The sequence below is a fragment of the Capra hircus genome, chromosome 3 (genome assembly GCF_001704415.2).
Source record: "Capra hircus breed San Clemente chromosome 3, ASM170441v1, whole genome shotgun sequence".
Taxonomy (NCBI): domain Eukaryota; kingdom Metazoa; phylum Chordata; class Mammalia; order Artiodactyla; family Bovidae; genus Capra; species Capra hircus.
The window spans coordinates 5,346,952-5,371,132 of NC_030810.1; the positions used below are offsets into that span (position 1 = coordinate 5,346,952).

General features: G+C 47.1%; 1 protein-coding gene across 9 annotated transcripts in view; it reads right to left on the reverse strand.

Annotated features, from left to right (window-relative positions):
- Nucleotides 1-24,181, reverse strand: part of AGAP1 (ArfGAP with GTPase domain, ankyrin repeat and PH domain 1) — a 571,803-nt gene that overhangs the window by 186,623 nt on the left and 360,999 nt on the right. For all 9 annotated transcript variants that reach the window (XM_018040856.1, XM_018040848.1, XM_018040840.1 and 6 more), the window contains one exon: nucleotides 18,562-18,666. In XM_018040856.1, the coding sequence (XP_017896345.1) occupies nucleotides 18,562-18,666 (105 nt within the window). The remainder of the gene's footprint in view (nucleotides 1-18,561; nucleotides 18,667-24,181) is intronic.

The window sequence follows — 24,181 nt, forward strand, 5'->3', positions numbered from 1 at the left end:
TTTCACCCAACGATGTTCTTAATAAACCAAAACCTACCGATTAAAAACAGTTGTGACCTCTGAGCCTTTAAATTTCTCGGGTGATGCCACGGCAGCGCTTCAGTCACAAGCTGAATTTGTCACTTGTTTGCTGGGGCAACACTTCTACTTGAAAGAAGGGCTATGTCAGACACTAACTGTGGTGATTCAGTCTTGGCTGCTTGGCAGATATTTTCTTGAAAATGAACAAAGTTAGTACTGTAAGGAAAGCAGCTGACAGTATTTGTGGCCAGTGATAGGATTTGAGCTTTCTAGTGATGATGTGAAGTTTGAAAACTTGTAACTCTCACCATGAGATTGATACCTTCCAAATACCTAGAGACTTTTTTCTGACAAGACTGGCGGTGATATTAACGAATGTGATTTGGGGGGTATTCAAAGACTCTGATTTAGAAAAGGCAGAGGAACTAGAGACCAAATTGCCACCATTCATTGGATCATCAAAAAAGCAAGAGAGCTCCAGAAAAACATTTACTTCTGATTCACTGGCTACACTAAAGCCTTTGACTGCATGAATCACAAGAAACTGTGAAAAATTATTAAAGGGATGGAAAGACCAGACCACCTGACCTGCCTCCTGAGAAACCTGCATGCAGGTCAAGAAGCAACAGTTAGAACCGGACATGAAACAACAGACCGGTTAAAAATTGGGAAAGGAGTATGTCAAGGCTGCATATTGTCACCCTGCTTATTTGACTTACATGCAGAGTACATCACGAGAGGTGCCAGGGTGGATGTATCACAAGCTGGAATCAAGATTGCCTGGAGAAAGATCAACAATCTCAGATATGCAGATGACACCACCCTCATGGCAGAAAGTGAAGAGGAACCAAAGAGCCCTTTAAGAAGGTGAAAGAAGAGAGTGAAAAAGCTGGCTTAAAACTCAATACTCAAAAAACTAAGTTCATGGCATCCAGTCCCATCAGTTCAAGGCAAGTAGATGGGGAGAAATGGAAACAGTGGTCGATTTAAAAGATGCTTGCTCCTTGGAAGAAAAGCTAGGACAAACCTAGACAGTGTATTAAAAGGCAGAGACATCACTTTGCTGACAAAGGTCTGCATAGTCAAAGCTATAGTTTTTCCAGTAGTCATGTACGGATGTGAGAGCTGGACCATAAAGAAGGCTGAGTGCTGAAGAATTGATGCTTTTGAACTGTGGCGGTGCTGGAAAAGACTCTTGAGAGTCCCTTGGACCACAGAGAGATCAAACCAGTCAATCCTGAATATTCGTTGGAAGGACTGATGCTGAAGCTGGAACTCCAATCCTTTGGCCACCTGACGTGAAGAGCCAATTCACTGGAAGAGACCCTGATGCTGGGAAAGATTGAGGGAAGGAGGAGAAGGTGGTGACAGAGGATGAGATGGTTGGATGGCATCACCGACTGAGTAGACATGAGTTTGCACAAACTCTGGGAGCTAGTGAAGGACAGGGAAGCCTGATGTTCATGGGGTTGTAAAGAGTCGGACATGACTTAGCAACTGAACAACAACTCGATGAAAAGCGCAGATTTGGAAATCTGCATACCTCAGTTAAACAAGCTTTCTGAAACGACTGACGCTGAATGTCACATGCGTGGATACAAGTTCATTCAAAGTGCAAGACAGGTCGTTGAATTTTAAATCAGCAAGGAAGGAAAAATTCACTGAATTCCTAAGCTTTAAGAAACTGTCACTTGTCAGGTTTTGGTGCAGGACCCAAGAAGACCCACAATCTGAGATGGCTATTAAAGTGCTCCTCCCTCAGCCCTCCTTCACTGTTGGTGGGAATAGGAATTGCTGCAGCAGTATGGCAAACAGTACAGAGGTTCCTCAGAAGCTAGAGCTGCTATGTGATCCGAGAATCCTACTCCTAGTCGCTCAATCACGTCCGAGTCTTTGTGATCCCATGGACTGTAGCCCGAGAGGCTCCTCTGTCTGTGGAATTTCCCAGGCAAGAAAAGTGAAGTGGGCTGCCGTTTCCTACTCCGGGGGATCTTCCTGGCCCAAGGATCAAACCCCCATCTCTTGTGTCTCCACTGGCAGGCAGATTCTTTACAACTGCACCTCCTGGGAAGCCCAAATATCCAGACAAATTATAATTCAAAAAGACACACGCACCCCAGCGTTCACTGCAGCACTGTCGACAACAGCCAGGACATGGAGACAACTCAAAAGCCCATTGACAGACGAACGGGTAAAGTGGTGCAAGTGAAGCGAGGTCGCTCAGTCGTGGCCGACTCTTTGCGACCCTGTGGGCTATAGCCCACCAGGCTTCTCCGTCCATGGGATTCTCCAGGTAAGAGTCTGGAGCGGGTTACCATTTCCTTCTCCAGGGGATCTTCCCGACCCAGGGATCGAACCCGGGTCTCCCGCATTGGAGGCAGACGCTTTAACCTCTGAGCCACCAGGGAAGCCCCCAAAGAAGTGGTACACACAAACAAAAGACTGTTACTCAGCCATTAAAAAAAAAAAAAGAAATAATGCCACTTGCAGCAACATGGATGAACGTAGAGATCACCATAGTGAGTGAAGTGAGCCAGAGAGAAAGACAAATATCATACGATGGCATTCATATACAGAAATCCAAAATATGACAGAAATGAACTTATCTAGGAAACAGACTCACAGCCATAGGGAGCAGACTTGAAGTTGCCTGGGGGGGAGGGGAGTGGGAGCAGGAGGGACTGGGAGTTTGGGGTTAGCAGATTCAAAGTATTATATATAGGAGGGACAAGCAACACGATGCCGCCACACAGCACAGGGCCCTATATTCAATATCACACAACAAACCACAGTGGGAAAAACTGTGGAAAGAATGTGCACACGAATCGCTGGATCGCTGCGCTGCAGTGGAGAAACCGGCACGCTGCTGTGGAGCAGCTATGCTTCGAAAACAGAGAATTTTAAAAGCAACATTCGAAAAAAGCAAACTCCTCCCTCTTCCAGCCAAGTATCTCTATGAGAGTTTTTCTTACATACCTTAAAAGTGCTTTGAAAAAAGGAAAACAATGCTACTCTGCTCACAATTTCCTTTTGTTTTGGAAAATATCTTTTTCATAAACAATGTTTGTGGGACAGTATGTGATGGGTGGGTTCTTATTATTTTAAATGAATTCTAGAATATAAAATTTTTTTCTGTTCTAATTTCTCCCGTGACAAAGATCAATAGATATACTCCACAGAAACAAAGGCTCATTCAGATTCCTCGATTTTTAAGAAAGCATACGGGCCCTAGAGCCAGGAGTCCCACTTAATGTTCACAAACCAGCCACGGGCTGGCCGTGTGTGACTTTGTGCACACAACTGGGGGAAGCAGGTACTGGACACAGTCAGCACCCTGTCTGTCTTCTCTTGGAGGAGAGGAATAACTCAGTCTTCCCCATTTTCACTACACTTCACGTATGTCTAGTTTCAAGAAGAACAGAAGTCTGTATAAATCCTATTTTTAAAAACCTTTACTTCTGGGCTCAAAAAAAAAAAAAAAAAAAAAAGTATGTAAGAGAAGCCATTGTCAGATGCCCTGCCATTCCCAAACTCTGCTTAATACTATTTTCAAAGGAAATTCCTCTATAAAGACATACATAATACCATCCCTTCAAAGAGACCAGTGAACGCTCAAGTCCAACACGCATGAATAATAAACAATAGCCTCATATATAGTCACCGGCGCGGAGGAGAGTGACACCCTAAAGATACCAGGAAGATATTGTAATACTACGAGAAATCTTCCGGCCACATCCATTCAGATCACATACCTCAAAGAGGACAGTTTCTCCTTATCTCCACAGGACCACAGTTACAATAGCAAGGTAGGAGGCAGCTTCAGAGAGAAAAGCCTTGGGAGAATCAGTTTGGTTTCCCAAGACAGCCAAGAGAATCCCAGAGTCTCACTTCTAGAGCTGCTTCGGGACGACCGCTTGACCAGTGTTCATCCATGTGACCTGCGGCCACTGCAGGGAGAAGGCGGCCAGCAAACTGGATGTCTAACAGCGACGAGGCAAAGGCAAAGCTGACGACACCCGATTCTGAACAAAGGCTTTACTGCGCCCGGGGAATTAACCTAAGACACATCAGCAGAGAAGGCTGGTGAAAGGTCACGCAAGTACGGCACCCGTCATGTATCAAGGAGAGCTCGACACCCTAGGGTAACCTCTCCAGTGCACATGCTCTCAGCGTTGAAGTCCATGCTGGGCTCAAGTCCATGGTGGGCTCAAGTCCATGGTGGGCTCAAGTCCAACGTAAGCTTGGTCACAGGTTAATATGCATGCATGCTCAGTTGCTCAGCTGTGTCTGACAGTGACCCCATGGACTGTAGCCTGCCAGGCTTCTCTGTCCATAGTATTTCCCAGGCAAGAATACTGGAGTGGGTTGCCATTTCCTTCTCCAGGGGATCTTGCTGACCCAGGGATTGAACCCACGTCTCCTGCGTCTCCTGTACTGGCAGGTGGATTCTTTACCACTGAGCCACCTGGGAAGCATAGGTTAATATAATATACTAAATCAAAATAGAAAATTTCCACAATGAATTATGAATATAATCTTTGTGCTTCTTGATTGTCTCTGTCTTGATTGACCTTGTATATTGAGCTTTACACTGCAAGGCAGATTTTTCTCATTTTAAGCTAAATTGAATATTACCCAGTTGTAACCCATGCATGCTCAAACCTAGCCTTACAAAATGAATGTGTTGCATATGCAGGTCTCTTCCAGAGGCAAGCATGAGTGAAAGTTCACTGCAGTGAACTTCAAGGAGCCAGCGCCATTCCTGGCTCTACGAGTATTTTTATAATTAAATACGGCTTGAAACAACTGGACCAGGACTTGATCTGACAAAGTCTGAGTTATGTAGGAATATTCACCGTAATGATAATTAGATCTATCTGAACCTTTTTAAAACTCCAGATTCCTTGGGATGCATTTGCTAGAACGTGAAGCACTTGAGAAATAGATTTTTTAAAGACAGAAACACACACAAAGTCCTCTTCCAAGGACACTGATGGTCGCTATCTTCTTCTACCGTTTTAACTCAACATGGACAGAAAAATTCCCACTTCAGTTTTTGCCCATCACAGAATTTCTTCTAATTTCAGAACTTTGACTAGGCCTGTCTAGGAAAAAAAATGCTTTTTTGCCTCCCTGATGCATTGTTTTGGGAGTGACTCTGTTTTCCTAATGCTATTTACTGCCCACCAAGGTGGTTTACAGTAATATAATCAGATTCATTTCAAATGAAGAGTGGTCAATTCACTGACTAACATAGTTCTCTGGTTTTCTAAATTAAGACTATCTGCAGAAGACAGAGCTTCTCCAGGCCAGAGGATGTCCTCAGAGTAAGAGTGCCTGGGAGGCTCCGTCTGTTAGGGGTTGTGGACTGTTTCATCATCCCGGGTTCTCATTTCTCATCTTTAAAAATAAGGATGATAATAATTCTTTCGTCAGGCAATTGTCGTCGTGATTAACTGAGATAATGCATAAAGAACTTGAAAGAATCCCAAAGCCCTTAATACATGTTGGCTCTTACTGCTCATGTCTAATAAATATTCTGAAATATTTGCCCTGTGATTTCACGTGGGCATTTCCCGAAGTATAGGTGTTGTCTCCACTGGAGGTAGCCATTCCAACTTGATAAGCCATTGGGGGTGACTTGCAATGCTATTTTTCACTTAGCAGGACGGGGGAAAGAAACTGTCCTCTGCAAATGCATCACATTTTCTACTTCTTCTTTTTCTTCCCTTTCTCCTTTTCTTTCTTTTCTTTGTGGGGGGGGAGGTGGAATGGGGTAGGCATATAGAGGGTAGTCAGACATTTTTATTGCAAAACGCCGTCTGGAAAAGATGCAAAACAAAATTGCTAAAAATCCGAGGGAGAAAAATACAGGAGAAAAACAAAAGGCCCCCTTCCCCTTGCTTATTGAGTTCAAAGGCATAACAGGCAAGCGCCCTGCAGCCAATGGGAAGCTACACTAATTTTAAAGCCATAAAACGCTATCAAGTGCCCTGCGGGGCAGGACTACACTGAAGCTTGTGGCACCTAAATAAGATATGGTTCATTTACTTCGCAGCTTAGCCTAATGTAATCATCAGCGGATTCTTAGCCTAGAGTTGTAACAGGCAAATAGCCGCTGCGGCAGAGGCGGCACTCCCAGCCATCGATGGGGACGCCGCTAGATTGCTGTTGATTAGAAAATTTTTCAGTTTTGACAAGCACTTAATGAACATAAATCGCACCTTGATTGGTTTCCATTTGGGGCCACGGGCACACCTGAGAAGAAGCCATCCTCTGAGTCTGCATCGCTCCCTTCCTCCCAACACCTTAGCAACCGGCCGGCAACCGGGTTAGAACCAGAGCTTCACACATTTATAAAGTCTAATGATGAAACCCCATCTCTTGGCAGCAGGGAAAGAACATTCCCGCGCTGTCCCCCACGTCCGAGCTCTCCCACTGAGAGTTCTCCACAGCGACTTGCTGCCAGTGAAGAAAATGGATGGATTTGACTTAGCTATCTTTGGCAAGGATTTCCAGCCACAATGAACAACCCTCACAGGGCCCCAGCGGAAAACAAAGTGATGTAGAGTGAGTTGTTGCTGTTGTTTTACTTGCTAAGACGTGTCCAGTTCTTTTGCAACCCCGCTGACTGTAGCCTGTCAGGCTCCTCTGTCCATGGGATTCTCCAGGCAGGAATACTGGAGTGGGTTGCTGTTTCCTCCTCGAGGGGATCTTCCCCACCCAGGGATTAAACCGGCATCTCCTGCCTTAGCAGGCAGACTCTTTACCACTGCTTCACCTGGGAAGCCCTGCAGATTGGGTACAAGGATGAAATATGCTGTGTACTGATAAGGCAACATCCCATGGATTCCCCTAGAAGCTTTACTCAAACTCACAAGCTATTATAAAAACATATATATACTTTTTTAAGGCAAGAAGGCAGGAGAGGTTTTCGATGTAGAAAAAAGAGTCAGTTAGACACAGTCTACCCTATCTGATAGCTTAATTTCTATAGAGACAGGAAGACTTTCTCTGATCTTGGGCTACTTACGGTCACTCTGTTCTCAACATCAAGACAAAGTGTACCATGGTGAGCCAGCATTTTGGCCATTTTTTCCCCTTGTAAATCTAAACACTTTCAAACCCTGAGGGCTATATAAATAAACGAGGAATTCCTTAGAGCAGACTTTGATAAAGAATCTAACATTTCTGTGTATGTGTAAAACGTGTGAGTTTTTCAGTGGTCCCTCCTGCCAACAATAGTTATAGATATTCCCTGAAAATATTTCTTCTATTGTGGTGGTGTCATTCGATGCGTCTGAAAGTCTTGATACACAGGAGAAATGATTTCTCATACTATCTGAAACTCGAATGAATGCCAGAAGTATTTCCCAGGCTACCCAAAGAACAGAGAGGGACAGCTTCCCTCACCTTCGGAGGGCACTCAGCAAACACAGAGAGCCCACTTGGGCAGGGTTGGGTGGGTGTTTTCACACCACGTGGGTTCTAGACCATCATGCAGGTTATTAGGCCTCCAGAACCCCCCTTGATCATGAAGGGCCCAGCCAGTTTCTCTGTAGTACTTCTCAACCAGGGCCTTGGTTAGTGTCAGGCATCTTTAAATTCAGCTATTCTCAACAGCTCTCCCGCTCTGTAGTTTTTAACATTAAAACTTCAGGCTCCAAAGACGTATTTGCACACCTGTGAAATTCCAATACTCTGGCTACCTGATGTGAGCAGTGGACTCACTGGAGAAGACCCTGATGCTGGGAGAGACTGAAGGCGAAAGGAGGAAGTGGTGGCAGAGGATGAGACGGTCAGATAGCATCACAGACTCAGTGGACACGCGTTTGAGCAAACTCCTGGGAGACAGTGAATGACAGGGAAGCCTGGTGTCCCTGCAGCCCACGGGGGTCACAAGGAGCCAGACAGGACCCAGCAACTGAGCAGCAACAACATTCACAGTAGCCAAGGAAGGAAGGGAGCCAAGTGTCGCCCCACGAATGAATGGACACACAGAATGCGGTGCACACCCTGGGGACTGGTTCCAGGACCCCCAGTGGCAACGAAACCCACAGATGCTCAAGGCCCTTATGTAAAATGGCAGAGTATTTGCTGGTAACTTATACACATTGCTGTGCTTAGTCTCTCTGTCATGTCCAATTCTTTGTGACCCCAGGGACTGTAGCCGCCAGGCTCCTCTGTCCATGGGATTCTCCAGGCAAGAATACTGGAGTGGGGTGCCATGCCCTCCTCCGGGGGATTGGGCCAAGCCAGGGATCAAACCCAGGTCTCCTGCATTGCAGGTGGATTCTTTATCATCTGAACCACCAGGGAAGCCCCTGTAACCTTTATCTTCCTGTAATCATCTCTAGATTATTTCTAATACCCAATATGATATAAATGCTATGTAAATAGTTGCTAGCATGTGAGAAACTAAAGTTTTTGCTTTTTGGAACTCTGGATTTTTTTTTCCCCAAAAAACTATTGATCTGCAGTTGGTTGAGTTGTAGGATGTACATACCCAATGGTATTGTATGTATATACAGTGGATTATTACTCAGCCTTAAAAAGGAGAGAAATGCTACCACACGGATGAACCTTGAAGACAGGAGGCTAAGTGAAAGCCCAGCCACAAAAAGACAAATACTACATGATTCTACTGATACGAGGTACTCAGGATAGTCAAATTCATAGAATCAAAAGAGTAGAAGGTGGCTGCCAGGGGCCAGGGGAGGGGGAATTCAGAGTTAGTGTTTAATAGGGGCAGAGTTTCACTTTTGCAAGATGAAAACGGGCAAGAGTTGCTTCTCTTACAACAAAAGGTTATCTTCCTTTTTACCTTGAAATATTTCTTTTGAGAAGAATGCCTGCTCTGGAAAGCATCTCACATCTTTCTGTTATTTTGGCATCCGTAAAAAAAAAAAAAAAAGTAGATTTCCCCCTCCTCCATGATTTTGAAACTAGAAACTTGTTGAAATCAGCATTCTGATGATAATTCAGAGGCGGAGTCCGTGGGGGGAAAAAACAAAGAAATGTCAACGGCATACAGAAGCAAAGGCTGCGTGGAAATGGAACGCCTAAGCCACTTGATTAGGAAGGAAGGTCCTGTGAGAAGGAAGCGTCCGGTTCTGCAGGGCAGGGGCAAGTGACCGCAGCCCAGCGGCTTCTCACTCGGGCAGCACATGGAATGAGAAAGAAATCCAGGAAGGAAGATTTCAAAACGGTGAGCACCTCGAGTACGGGTCAGTCAGCTGTGTCAGCCAGCCACTCGTGCTCAGGAGGAAGCCAGGGAAACCTTCCTGGTCAGGGCACCGTCGAGTCCTTGGTTTGACCTGCGGCCCCGAGTGAACTCTTTCGGGTCCACTTAGGAATGCCCCGCGCACAGCCTTGTCAGCAGTTATTTCAGCCGCGCCCTGGACGGCAGCCCCCTTGACATGGAAGATGAATGGGTGGCGGTGCTGAACTGCGCGGCCCTGAGGGTCCAAGTTCTTTCTCATTATCCCCTCCACTTTCCCATCAAGGTGCTGCTTAAGGGCTCACGTTCAAGTCCACAGAGAGCGAATCCAAGGCTCTCAGAACTGGCAGCCCTTCACCCACCCAGACCACGACCCAGCCAAGTGTCAGGAAACCTCCGGACACTCAGATGTGTCTCCTCCAAGAAGGTCAAGCACTTAGGGCTTTTTAAAGTCTAATAGTCGTATAGGTCTTCTGAGAATCAAAAAAATATATAGGCCACAGGGCCACAGCAGACGTCAACAGCTTGCTTTTTACCGTTTCAGTCTTACTTATGTATTTAGGGTTGTCTGTGCAAAATACCACGTGGAGGTGAAGGAGCAGTGAAGCTGGTCAGTCCTGAAGGGCAGGTGACCAACTTGTCCCAGTTGCCTGGGGCTTCCTGCATTTTTGGCACCAAACGTCCCGCATCTTAGGAAAAACCAGGGCAGTCAGACACTCTACTCGGAGTGCCCACAAAGCTAAAGCAGCTTCGTTACTTTGGTTAAGTTCCCCACGTGCTATCTAAACTGTGTTCTAGGTTCCATTTAATAACAGCATCATTCTAGGTTCTACTTAATAACAGCATCTTGAGAAAGAAAGATGAATCAAATAAACTGTTTTTTTTTTCTCCTGAACCCAGTTTTTTGTCTTACCATGAGACCCATCCCACCCAGCAGCAGCAGTCGTGGGGTGGGGTGCGGGGTTGGGGGTCCGACTGGCTCCAGGAGCCTCCATTTGCTAAGAGTTTTTGGTGGCGTTTTTGGACCACACACTCTAAAGAGTCTCAAGTGATCTTCAGAAGACAATACCACCATACATCCCCTGGAGCGAACGGACTCTCTCTCTGGGTTTCACGAGCAGACTTCATCTGGCCAGTTTCTCCGGGTCTACCTTAAAAGGCACGGCAAGAAGGGCCTGACCCCGTGCAGAAGGGGAAGGACGCAGGAGCTGATGCTTCACGACAAGTTCCACCACAGGCCGGGGGCACGCAAACTCAGTTACGGAGGCAACGGCACAAGCATGGCCCTGACCCACACCCTGAAGCAATCATCCCGCAGCGCAAGAACCACCCATCTTTAGGAAGCCCCTAGGCTGAAATCCACCATCCCCTCCCGCCTCTGCTCACATCTCCCCCTCTCTACCCACGCTGCAGGAGGGAGGCGGACCCCGGCAGGCCAAGCCAGCCACTGCCAACAGCTCCTGAGCCTTTGGGCAAGGGCAGAGCAGGCCGGGGGTGTCGCAGTGGGTGAAGGGTGGGGTTGAGACTCCTAGGAGCGCAGAGAGAGCAAATCTGGGGCCCGGAGGTATCACTGGTATCAACTTGTAGGGAACTGTCTGGGCAGGATCCATGTTTGGTCAGTATTCTAATTCCCAGACCGTCACACCTATGATCTGGCCACGTGCTGGCAATTCTATTCCACTGCTCTGAGAGGGTCTCTTCTCCCTAAGAGGACTGTTTCGGGTTTTCAACAACAGGAAACATGCCTATGGTAAAAGGGCTTCCTTCAACAACGTCTAGCTGTGGTCAGGGAAGGTTCAGGGACGCCTGCGCTGAATAAGTTCCAGAATGAGGCTGAGCTGTGCGTCAGAGGGACCAAGGATTTGGGGCTCTTAAATAATCTGTTGTAGGATGCATCTTGGGGTGAAACACACAGACACATCTGGGCAGACTCTGAGGGCCTGGGAAGAAGACGTGGTTAGGAAAGGATGTGAAGGAGGAAGGGGAAACTGATGTCACGGGGCCACCACCCGAGGCCCTGAGCTATTATTCATCTCGGGCACGTGAGTTATGATGGGGCCTGGCCATCCAGGGAGGCCATCGGCAGGAGCTTCCCTGGCAGCTGACCCACCCCAAGCACTCGGTAGGCTGGTCGGCCTTACCCAAACCCACTGCCTGCTGCAAAGCTGAGGATGCCTGGTTTCACAGCTGGCGGCCTGTTTCTGAAGCCACGGTTTCCAAGAGCATGTTGCTCTGCTAAGATTCCACAAGCAGGTGCACAGCTGGGGTCTGGCACCCACTGCTTGCTTTGTCCAAAGGCTGGGTTTGTTTTCTACCCCAGCAACTTGTGAGAGTCCCTTGGACTGCAAGGAGATCAAACCAGTCCGTCCTAAAGGAAATTAACCCTGAATATTCATTGCAAGGACTGATGCTGAAGCTGCAGCTCCAATACTTTGGCCACCTGATGCAAAGAACTGACTCATTAGATAAGACCCTGATGCTGGGAAAGACTGAGGGCAAAAGAAGAGGGCAGCAGAAGATGAGCTGGTTGGATGGCATCACCGACTCAATGGACATGAGTTTGAGTAAACTCCAGGAGTTGGTGATGGACAGGGAGGCCTGGCGTGCTGCAGTCCGTGGGGTCGCAAAGAGTCGGACACGACTGAACAACAGCAACAATAAACCTGTGTGAGACACCTGCTGGGACTGAAACTTGTCCAAAGGATGATCTTTACATAAACACTTCCACGGACACCTGTGAAATGAGGAAACCGTATCTGTTTCCCTCAAGGATACGAATGACCTCTTCTGGGAGATTTTTTTTTTTTTTAAAGGGCATCCAATGAAGACATTTAAAAAATATAAGAGCTGTGTGGATTTCTTTTTTTTTTTTTTTTAGCAAGTTTAGGAAATGGTCAGCTTCCTGCTTCCAGAGCACCCAAAGTGAGCTAAAGTCAGAACTCAGTGCTGCCGGAGCATCTTATCCAAGCAGATGTCTGAGCAAACCACCATCGCTGGCAGCCCAGGGAGCCAAGATGGGGTGCAGTACAGCAAGGCGGGGGCAGGAGAGGCATGTGGGATGGCCCTGTCCAGCAGCACTGGTCAGTGTGGTCATCTAGGGCTTCATTTTTTTAAAAAATTTTATTTATTTTTATTTTTAGCTGTCCTGGGTCTTCGCTGCCCTGATCAGGCTCTGTCTAGTTGAGGTGAGCAGAGACTACTCTCTAGCTGTGGTGCCCAGGCTTCTCACTGCGGTGACATCTCTTGCTGTGGAGCATTGTGACTTTAAACTGGCTAACACTGGAGCGGCCTAGATCAGCTCAGATCAGATCAGGGGGCGTCCGGCCGTGCAGACCGTGCTCTCTGAGGCAGGCCACACCCTGCAGGCGATGCATTTGACTGCAGTATGACAATCCAGCGCAATGGCCGTTTTCCGTATGACTAGATTCGGTCCTTTACTCTTTTTTTTTAATTTTATTTTTTTACTTTATAATACTGTATTGGTTTTGCGATACATTAACATGAATCCACCACAGGTGTATATGAGTTCCCAACCCTGAACCCTCCTCCCACCACCCTCCCCATATCATCTCTCTGGGTCATCCCAGTGCACCAGCCCCAAGCATCTTGTATCCTGTATCGAACCTAGACTAGTGATTCGTTTCTTACATGATAGTATACATGTTTCAACGCCATTCTCCCAAATCATCCCACCCTCTCGCTCTCCCACAGAGTCCAAAAGTCTGTTCTTTATATCTGTGTCTCTTTTGCTGTCTTGCATACAGGGTCATCATTACTATCTTTCTTAATTCCATATATATGTGTTAGTATACTGTATTGGTGTTTTTCTTTCTGGCTTACTTCACTCTGTATAATCGGCTCCAGTTTCATCCACCTCGTTAGAACTGATTCAAATGTATTCTTTTTAATGGCTGAGTAATACTCCATTGTGTATATGTACCACAGCTTTCTTATCCATTCATCTGCTGATGGACATCTAGCTTGCTTCCATGGCTAACAAACACATGAAAAGATGCTCAACATCACTCATTATCAGAGAAATGCAAATCAAGACCACAACGAGGTACCACTTCACACCAGTCAGAATGGCTGCGATCCAAAAGTCTACAAGCAATAAATGCTGGAGAGGTTGTGGAGAAAAGGAAACCCTCCTACACTGTTGGTGGGAATGCAAACTAGTATAGCCACTATGGAGAACAGTGTGGAGATTCCTTAAAAAACTACAAATAGAACTGCCTTATGACCCAGCAATCCCACTGCTGGGCATACACACCAAGGAAACCAGAGTTGAAAGAGACACATGTACCCCAATGTTCATTGGTCCTTTACTCTTGTGCTCATCTTCCTCGTATGCAAAAGGCCCCAGATTCGTGGGTTTAACAGGGCATCACATCCAAGGTGACCAGTGGTGGAGTCAGCGTCCAGGCTGATGGAGCCCCGAGCAGTGCATGTGTGCACAGGAAATAAAACATCCCAGCAGGAAGGGAGCCCCAGGGCCACGGGAAAATGCTGGTTTTGAAGGGGCTGCTGCAGGCCCGCCTAACATCTGTTTGAATCCTACGTTTGATGCATCTTAAGCCTTATTGCTCTCGACCCCAAACCTCCCTACTATCAGAGTATTAATTACCTGATTAAAATTCTGCCCTCATAAAAGCATGCCAGCTTCCTTTTTGATATATAAACCATCTCATCATCAAAAGTTAGGAGGGTACAGGGTCGCTGGCACAGATAGTCCACCAAGGACAACCACAACCTCTGTTGAAAACTCTGTCTGAAAATGTCAGCCTGTTTAGCCAGGTTATTTCCCATGACTCCCAGCAGAGTCACGGGTTGTAGGATCTGCTATTTGAGACCAATGTAGGTCCCCTGCTCTGTGACCAGTAAGAGGTGGATGATGGACAGTGTGGAAATCAGAAGCTACCAACCTGGACAAGAGTTCCCCAGTACTGAAAATATATACCTGAAACTCACACTTTCACTTTCATGCACTGGAGAAGGAAATGGCTGAAGATCACTTAGGTCTTCAGCACAAGCGGCCAGTGATCTTAGTGGTGTTTCTCCCATAACACCCCTTACCTTGGAAGCCAGTGTTACAGTGTGACTGCTATCTGAGATCATTCGTTTCCATCCCCTTTTGAAATTTTCCAGACTCTAATAACTGGGCCATTCTCCATGATGTAGACCTTTGGGGCCTAAAGTAGCACCTATCTGAATGCTCCCGAATTTCTTAGTAAGGGAAGGCAGCACTCTGCCCTTGGACATCCCCCTGACGCACCTTCTGCCCTTGGACATCCCCCTGATGCACCTTCTGCCCTTGGACATCCCCCTGATGCACCTTCGTGTCTGGGACCACAGAGTGCACACGACTAACTCAGCCACTGGGCGTCTGCTGTGGGGTCCAGTCGCTCGGGTGTGTCCAACTCTATGCGACCCCGTGGACTGCAGCCCACCAGGCTCCTCTGTCCATGGGATTCTCCAGGCAAGAACACTGCAGTGGGTTGCCACGCACTCCTCCGGAGGATCCTCCTGAACCCGGGATCGAACCTACGTTTCCTGCATCTCCTGTGCTGCAGGCAGATTCTTTGCTACTGAGCCACTGGGGATGTCACACTGGGCATCTGTGGTTCCGAACACCCAAGACCAGAACATTCCAGGCACCTGCCAAGAAATATACCTGGAACTCACAGCCCTCTAAATGTCCACCCAAAGCTTGGTTGTGAAAACAAGAATCCACGAAGGATTACAATGAAAGTCATGACATCTGTCTGTGGTCTAGTAATTCAAACTCACCACTAGATTAAGCCACTTCCTTAGGGAACTATCTACCTGTATCAATAACTGTAGCTCCCAGGCGACCCGCATTAACCGAATCGCACTTTTTAAAATGACGATGGCTCTTGCCTGCTGTACAATTATAAAGCCCCACTCTGCTTCTTTACTATATTCTAATAATATCCATGCATACATGGGAAAAAAAAGGAAAGATGGCATTGAGGACCATCATGAGAAGCAGCCTGTGCGGGAGAACTTTTGAAGAACGGATGGCGACCGTATCATCAAAAGGCAGAGAGGAAAAGCAAGGGAGCATAGGCCCTCCAGCAGGAATGTTCCAGAACCATCTCCTGTTGCCACCATTCTTCCCCCTTGGCAAGAAACAGCCAACGTCCCTCTGAGGTGCTCAGCAGGAGACTGGAATGTGACCGGGGGGGCATCACCCATGAGATCTCACTTTCTAAAGGTCGGTGAGGCCAGCAAGGAGACCGTGACTGCACGTCTCCCTCCAAGGAACAAAGCAAACGGGTCCATCAATAGGTTCTGTTCTTTGATGGGGTTTTTAGGAAGAACTACGCCCGGGAAAGGGCACCTCCCTGTTGATAGAGCTTTGGAGAAAGAACCCCAAAGACCCAGACGGGAGCATGACAGTCACAGGCAGGCCTCACGGGATAGTGTTAAGTCTCTGGTTTAGGCCACTGGGGAAGCAGCCTGACTCTATGTCCCAAATAACCCCAATAAATCAAGCACAAGAAATCCCCTCAGTCCAAGAAGTGTGTATCTCGAAAGCCTACCTACTAGTGAAGCGCAGAAAGACTCCCCACCAATAGGAGGAACAAGCAGAGGGGCCTAAATACATGCTTGCTTTTGAGCCCAGTTCAGAGAGGGGAAGCCACTGCAGGAAGACCAGAGGGAAAAGGACAGTTCACCCCAGCCAGCAGATGACATGGTGAGGATACGCTCTGTTACTGGTCCTGCTGCAAAGGCTTTCAGGAAGGTAATTCCTCTTCCTGTTTGGAACCAAAGAATGTCGGGCTAACTCAGCCGCCGGGGGTCAGCAGCTCCCGACAACTTAAGACTAGAACACAGCCACTCCAAATACCTGCAAGGGACTATAAATGTCGAAGAGGAAGTCACTCAGTTGTGTCTGAATCTTTGTGACCCCATGGACTATACAGTCCATGGAACAGTCCAGGGGATCTTCCCTACTCCAGGGGATCTTCCCAACCCAGGGATTGAACAGCTCTCCTGCACTGTGGGTGGATTCTTTACCAGCTGAGCTACTGGGGAAACCCTGGAAGCAAATTCACTCCAGACAGCAAGTCCCACTGCAAGGACACCATCTGTTACCTGTCCTACTGAAAGCTCAAAACACAAGGGAAATGTCCCGGAGAGTACAGGGGCAAAAAGCCAGAGATGAACTGACACAGTCTTTCCTGGAATTTGGCAGTCCATACCCAGAGCCCACAGAAGCACACCCTCTTCAACTCAGGAAGGCTATGGTTGGGAATGTGTCTGCAGGACATGGATGTGGGCACAGAGGTGTCAAACGAGGACGCTGATCAGAGTGACTCACAACGGTAAAAATCATGGAGAAAGGAAGTCGGCTCGCCAAATGTTGGTTCAGTCCGCTGGGGCACACGTGCAGGACGGATGTTATGTGACTATTAAGATGGTGGCATAGAGGCGTGTTTGTCGGCACGGGCAGGTGCCTGAGATCTGGCGTCATCTAGGAGAGCAGGGAGCACGCTGTGTACCCAAGGGGGCTGCAGGCCAGCAGAGGCAAAGGCGTAGACTGCAGACACGGCTAGGAGGATACAGCTCAAAATGTGAGCAGCCGCGTTTCTTAGGGGCTATCTGGGAGGAGGACATTTTCTTCGGTATGTTTATCTTTAACTTCTCATTAATCACAGTGCAATTTTCAAGAAGTACTTAAAATTAAAAGCTTAAAGTTGTGCTTAACACTGTGATATAGTCAAACAACCAGCTAATACTACATATTCACACACATACCTGTGTGAAGGCAGATAAACGTCACGCAAGGTTCATGGAATATGTTGTGTTGGGAGAGCCATGGCAACCACCTTCAGGTTTTACCAAAGCTTTCCCTTCCCAATGATGATAATTTCTCCCAATGATGAACTTACGTGTCCTTCCCTCTACCTTACGTAAATCACCAGGATAAAGAGACGTTCTTACACAGAGAGAACGAACCTGCCTTACAAACCAGCACGCATTCAACTCTTGGTTTTGTTGTTCTCAGCTGCTCAAGCTGAGCCTGGGTTTCGATGCACAGCGAGCTCCCTACAAATGAACTGTCAAGTTGCAGACTTTCTAAGATGCAACTGTGTGTTCGCACGTCCAGTCGTGTTACTTGCTCACGTGTCTGGTGTGCGTTGCCACATGCGTGCATCCTCTGCGAGTGGTTGTGCTTCTGTGCACTTCACTGAGCCGTGCTGTAGAGAGGACAGCAGTGCAGCATTCTTATTTCAAGCCCAGGGTGTCTAGAAGCAAGCGTGAAGGCAGCTTGACGCAGCTGGTACTACTGAGAAGTATCGGCGGTGGTACTGCATTACTGTGCTTTCCAAGGTACTGTACTGTAAGATTAAAAATGCTTTCCTTATTATTTTGTGTTTTTTTTTAATGTATTTTTTGGAGAAAAGTATTATAAACCTATGGTGATCAGTCGTGTCCGACTCTTTGTGACCCCATGGACTGTAGCCCGCCAGGCTCCTCTGCCCGTGGAATTTCCCAGGCAAGGATACTGGAGCGGGTTGCCGTTTCCTCCTCCAGGGGATCTTCCCAACCCAAACTGAACAAGCATCTGCTACATCTCCTGCATCGGCAGGCAGATTCTTTACCACCAGAGCCACTTGGGAAGCCCGTAAACTTATTAAGAGTACCACACTGTCAGGTCGACTGTGTCAGCGGGGTATCTGAGCTAACTCTGTTGGACTCTCTAGCAACCTGGACTTGTGAATGCACTCTCGGAACGGAGCTTGTTCGTATGTAGACTTGCTATAGTTTCTCTTAGTCTAGATTTTCAGATAGATTTTTTTCTCCTTTCTCTTTGACTACTTGCTCCTGTCTTTTTCCTCTCATTTAAAATATTAGTTTACTTTAAAAAAAAAATAGAAAAACAAACAAAAAAAAACTATAGGAACACCATATAGACTGAAAATAAAGGGTTATTCTGTAAAAAAAAAAAGAATTAGCTAAAAGAACACTGAGATATATTATCAAAATAGAATTTAATGCAAAATCCTTAATTTGGGAAAGAGGAAGACTACATACTATTAAAGGAATGCTCTATTAAGAAAGTAACTTTCATTCTGTTAGTATTATAATAAGATGCAAAATTTATAATATTATAAAATATTCATTTTGGTTTAAAAATAAATTTTACCAATTAAAAAAAGGAGTAATTTAAAATTAAATAAAATACTACATTAACCTTTGACAGAGCCGAAAGGCTTGCCTGTGCATGGGCCCCCTCTGCATCCCCGGAGCCCGGTACCTGCTCACTTCTCCAAGGGAGCAACACTCACGTGCAGACTTGGGTGGTAGGTCAGCACGCCGTTGTCACACAGGGTGACGTACTTCTTCTTCCACTCCTTGTTTAATGACTTGCCACTGCGCTTCAGCAGCATGCCCTATAAGCGAAAAAGAAGCCAGGCAGAAATTAGTATAATCGTAAAATCCTGCGTACATTTTTAAAAAAAGAGTAGGCCAAAAAAAAAAAAAAGAGTATGCACATAGGTTAACTTTTAAATTGTTAAACTTCCATCTTCTCTTTGCCATCTTAAAATGGAAATGACACATTTCTGGCTTGGTCATGCGGTTTCCCCTTTCTTTTTTTTATAAAATATAGATACAATCAACACAAAATTCCCTTTTGTGTATGTGGGTTCAGAACTTAATATTGTGACATTAATGAGGGCTAAGATGTGCCATTGGTTCAGCCAATATAATATAAACCATTGTGATGTGATATATCATACCTTTTCCTATAACTAAGCTGTAAGCACACAGAGCTCCTAAAGGAATTAAAAAAGGAACGTAAATTTCCTTTTCTAAAAATAAGACACTAACCATATTCTTCCTTTACGATATTTACAAATAAGAACATTTTATTTTACAGTTTTTCACTTCAGATCTTAATTTATTAAAAATGAAATTCCATTTGCAAACTTAGCAATGGCATTTAATAGATGAACTGTGTATAATTTACTTTAATCCATTTTTAATGAAATCATATTAAAGCTTCTTAAAAACCATTCAACACTTGAAACCGACACACAAGTATATTTAATCCAGTCTTCCTTAGATGACTGATGAGGATTTGCTCTTGTTTTTACTACCAATTCCCAGTAAACCTTCTGTCTCATTTCTGGGCTTTCTTGAATTAAGAAAACCGGAGGCAGCCTGAGCTCTGCCAGGCCCAGCACCTTGAGTCGGTACTTTCTTTCCCTGTTGGGGCTTCAGGCCCCGCTGCTTGCATGTGTGCATTCTAAGCCGCTTGAGTCATGTCCAACTGTGTGTGACCCCATGGACTGTGGCCCGCTGGGCTCTTCTGCCCACAGGATTCTCCAGGCAAGAGTACAGGAGTGGGTTGCTATTCCCTTCTCCAGGGGATCTTCATGACCCAGGAAATGAACCCAGGTCTCCTGAATTGCAGGCAGATTCTTTACCATCTGAGCCACCAGAGAAGCCCCACGTCCTTCTAGTCAGTCAGTTTTAAACTTGAGCTTTCATATCTGGATTCGTCTAACTCCCATCCACAGCAACGAAGGGGAGCAGGAGAACCTCCCTCCTTGTTCTTCCTCTTGCTGCTCACATGTTAATGTGATCAGGACTTCCCTGGGGTCCAGCGGTTAAGAATTTGTCTTCCAAACCAGGGATGTGGGTTCAATCCCTGGTCAGGGAAGTAAGATTCCACTTGCCTTGGAGCAACTGAGCCCGTGTGCACCACAACCAGAGAAGCCAGCACATTGGAACTGCTGGGCCTGCAGGCTCTGGAGCCTGCGCCCCACGGTAAGAGAAGTCTGCCCGTAGGGAAGTAAGATTCCACTTGCCTTGGAGCAACTGAGCCCGTGTGCACCACAACCAGAGAAGCCAGCACATTGGAACTGCTGGGCCTGCAGGCTCTGGAGCCTGCGCCCCACGGTAAGAAGTCTGCCTGTGTGCCGTGATGAGAGCCAGCATAGCCAAGACAAGGAGAAGTGCGAGATCGTAAGTATGACTGGGAAAGCCTAAGACTAATGTGAGTTAATTTACCCAGATGGAGGCAGAAAGAAAATGGTCAGTTTGAAACAGAATCTGATACCTTAGGAAGGTGCGGCCTCCCGAGGCCCTTTGAGAATTTTTACCAGCCCCCACCCACCTCCTAATTCTATCAACCAGGAACCAAAGGACGAGAAACCACCAAGAAGGCATTTTTCTTTTGCATGGACTGAAAAAGCCTATTGCGTTTGTGACCCCCATGGACTGCAGCACGCCAGGCTTCCCTGTCCTTCACTATCTCCTGGAGTTCGCTCAAACTCATGTCCATTGAGTCAGTTTCCCAATATTATGACATTGCGTTTTTATGGACAGATTTTACAAATGTAATGGATTATGAGCCACCTGGGGACTCTGTTTATTGTTTCTGAGGGAAAATATTTCGGAGTTTGAAGCAACTAACAAGTAAACCTTTGGAAGATCATTTCTTTGCAAGTTCTTATTTAAAGAAGCATGTGATATAAAGCTGCAGACCTTGATTTCTTGGAATCTAAACCGATATAAACCAAACACGGCATTGAGACCAACAAAGGGAACCAGCTCCAGAGAAAAATGTTAGCTCCCATTGGAGAGGATACAGGTTTCAGGGCACAGTAAGAACTAGTGTGTTGGGGGGGGCTCCATTAGTGACAGTGAATTAGTGGCGATGAAAAAGCAACCCCTTAATATCATTAAGTGTCCCTCCCAGCGGGATTCCTAAGATTTTAAAACTTAGCGTAATGAAATCTGACACAGGGCCTTCCCTGGTGCTGCGGTGGTTAAGAGCCCACCCGCCAATGCAGGGGACACAGGTCTGACCCCTGGTCGGGGAAGACCCCACACGCCACCAGGCAACTAAGCCTGTGCGCCAAGAGTTACTGAGCCCACGCTCTAGACACCACACACCACAGCTACCGGAGCCCGTGTGCCCCAGAGTAACCCATGATCTGAAACCAAAGAGAAACCAGCGCCTCCACGCGGAGCCTGCCCACTGCAAACAGAGAAAGCCCGTGAGGAGCAACAAAGACCCACCACAGTCAAATGAATAAATAAAATTATGTATATTTTTAAAAAGCCAAATAAAGGTATATACATAATATAAACAAGTTCTTCCGTAGGCTCACCTTTTCCCACCCTCTGTTTCAGATGGAATTCCAGCAACACCAACAGGGGCCGGGGTCACTGTGCACCCTCACCAGCTAAGAGCTGCCCTGCATTTCAGAAAGCCTTTTTAAAGATATTTTACTATTTTTATTCATTTATTTACTTGGCTGTGCCGGGTCTCAGCTGCAGCACGTGAGATCTAGTTCCCTGACCAGGGATCGAACCTGCGCCCCCCCACCCACCCCTACATTGGGAGTGCAGAGTCTTAGCCACGGGACCACCAGGGAGGACCTCCTCAAGAAGCTTTTCCTTTCTTCCTCAAACGAAAGACAGGCTCCGTGGAGAGGGACACACAGAAGTCCTCAGGCCATCTTCAGGGCACTTTCAGGAGCAAGTCCTGCACTGCCTGGTGAGGGGAATAAAGACTCCTTTCTTGAGGGAATGAAAAGAAAATTTACCAGGAGGCCAAGTGAAGAGGGGACATCATAGTTTTCTGGGGACTTATATTAGGCAATTTGTGCTAGGAAAACAATGTCTTGCTAAAAATAAATAAATAAATAAATACAAAATCCAAATCTTTACAATCTTAAATAAATCCCGTGATTCACCTCGAAGGATTATCTCTGATTACCTGCACTATTCAAACACTGCAGAATTCAGCGGGGACTGAAGACCTAGTCAAGGCTATGGTTTTTCCTGTGGTCATGGATGGATGTGAGAGTTGGACTATGAAGAAGGCTGAGCACTGAAGAATTGATGCTTTTGAACTATGGTGTTGGAGAAGACTCTTGAGCGTCTCTTGGACTACAAGGAGATCCAACCAGTCCATTCTGAAGGAGATCAGCCCTGGGATTTCTTTGGAAGGAATGATGCTAAAGCTGAAACTCCAGTACTTTGGCCACCTCATGTGAAGAGTTGACTCACTGGAAAAGACTCTGTTGCTGGGAGGGATTGAGGGCAGGAGGAGAAGGGGACGACCGAGGATGAGATGGCTGGATGGCGTCACTGACTTGATGGACGTGAGTCTGAGTGAACTCCGGGAGCTGGGGATGGACAGGGAGGCCTGGCGTGCTGCGATTCATGGGGTCGCAAAGAGTCGGACACGACTGAGCGACTGAACTGAACTGAACTGAAGACCACCCTGGCATGCTTGGAGCCTTATTTCTGTCCTTCAGCCTTGGCCCCAGCTGGGTTTATCATGCCCCCGTCAGACACCAGGCGGGGACTGAACTGGCTCCCCACATCACACGTACACACGTCGGGGCCGCCCAGATGCCAGTCTGGGCAGAGGTGGCCCAGGTAAGGCGCACGTTTCTTTAAGCGGCCTGAGCACGTGCCCACACATTTCTAAGCACTGCCGCGCTCTCTCCCTCCCTCGTCCCCCATCGGCAGCAGGACGGGGGCAGCTGCTATTGTGGCTCCCTTGGTTTGGACATGAACTCTGACCACAGAGGTGAGGGCGCTAGTCAGCTGATGGACAGTGACGGGACCAGCCACCCTGCCCTCTCCACTCCTGCTGTTAGCACTGCGGGCTGCCAAGTTCAGACCTGGAAATGACCACCACGGTCAAGCCTACCAGTGTCCCTGCCATGGCTCAGCCCAAAGCCTTCAGTCCCAAAGTACCAGCTCCTTTTTTCCTGGCACAAATCCCTAGCCCGAGAGAGGTGGGTCATCCAGGATCCTGGCAGCCATTCAGGTCTGATTCCTCTCCTGAGGGGTGGTGGCCAATAGGTACTGGTATTTCATATTCACACAGTGAAAGAAATGACAAGCACCCTTCTCACAGGAACAGATTCAGATGTGCCCCCTAAAATCTACTGCACGTGGACCCCGAGGAAGGGGTTTCTGCTTGCTGAATCTTGAGTACCCTGAGAATGTCCTAAACGCTGAGTGTCCTTGAGAGAGGGAAGAATTTATGGAAGCACATCTCAAGGCTACTAAAAAATTCCAGGAAGGGGTGGTCAGGGCGGTTGCGAGTGGAGAAGGTCACATCTCCTGATGGAGGTTCTGCGAGGCCCAGTGAGGCCACCCTTCCAGGAACGGCCTCCCTGAACTGTGCAGGGAACCCAAAGAATGTGTCTACGTTTCCAGATCTCCTGATGAGTCAAGAGAAAAAGAAAAACTGGAGCTTTAGGGACAGCTCCTTATTTTAGAATGTTGGAAATGGATTATATACCATCTGCATGTAATTCAGGCCAAACCCAACACATGGGCAGGTCAGAGGCAGGCACCTCTGTGTTTGTGACCTCATGCCAAGAGTCAGTAGGAGGCAGTATCGGAGTCTGGACTAAGGCACTGGACTCACAGCGGGCCACGTGGGACCTCCATCCTATCACCCAGACGACAGCCATCCACGGCCTTTCACTTCCCAGAAGGGGAGTCCTGGATCAGTGCCCACAGCTCTAGACGTCAGAGTCCACTTGAGCACATATACATGTGAGCCTTTAGAAAAGGTCAGCCACGACACCAGGAGAAGCCAGCACGCTCAGTGGTCTCTCCATAAACAATAAAGAGAGCCCCATCCTGAAAAACATGATGGGAGGCGAGCTCTTTGATGAATTACGGTAGGAAGCTAGGGCTTTGGCGGAGAAACTTGTGTAATCAGAGGTTCAATTGGACTTCAAATGAGGAGACTCAGGCAACAGCTTCAGTGGATTCAAGACGTGTTTCCTGTTGCTTCTTCTTTTTTTTCCTTAAATTAATTCTGAACACTGATTTTTTAAAGAGTAATTTGTATCAAGTGGGAATCACAGAAGAGCAGAATCTCAAGAGGCTCTGAAAGTTGAACCATTCAGTCCCGAATCT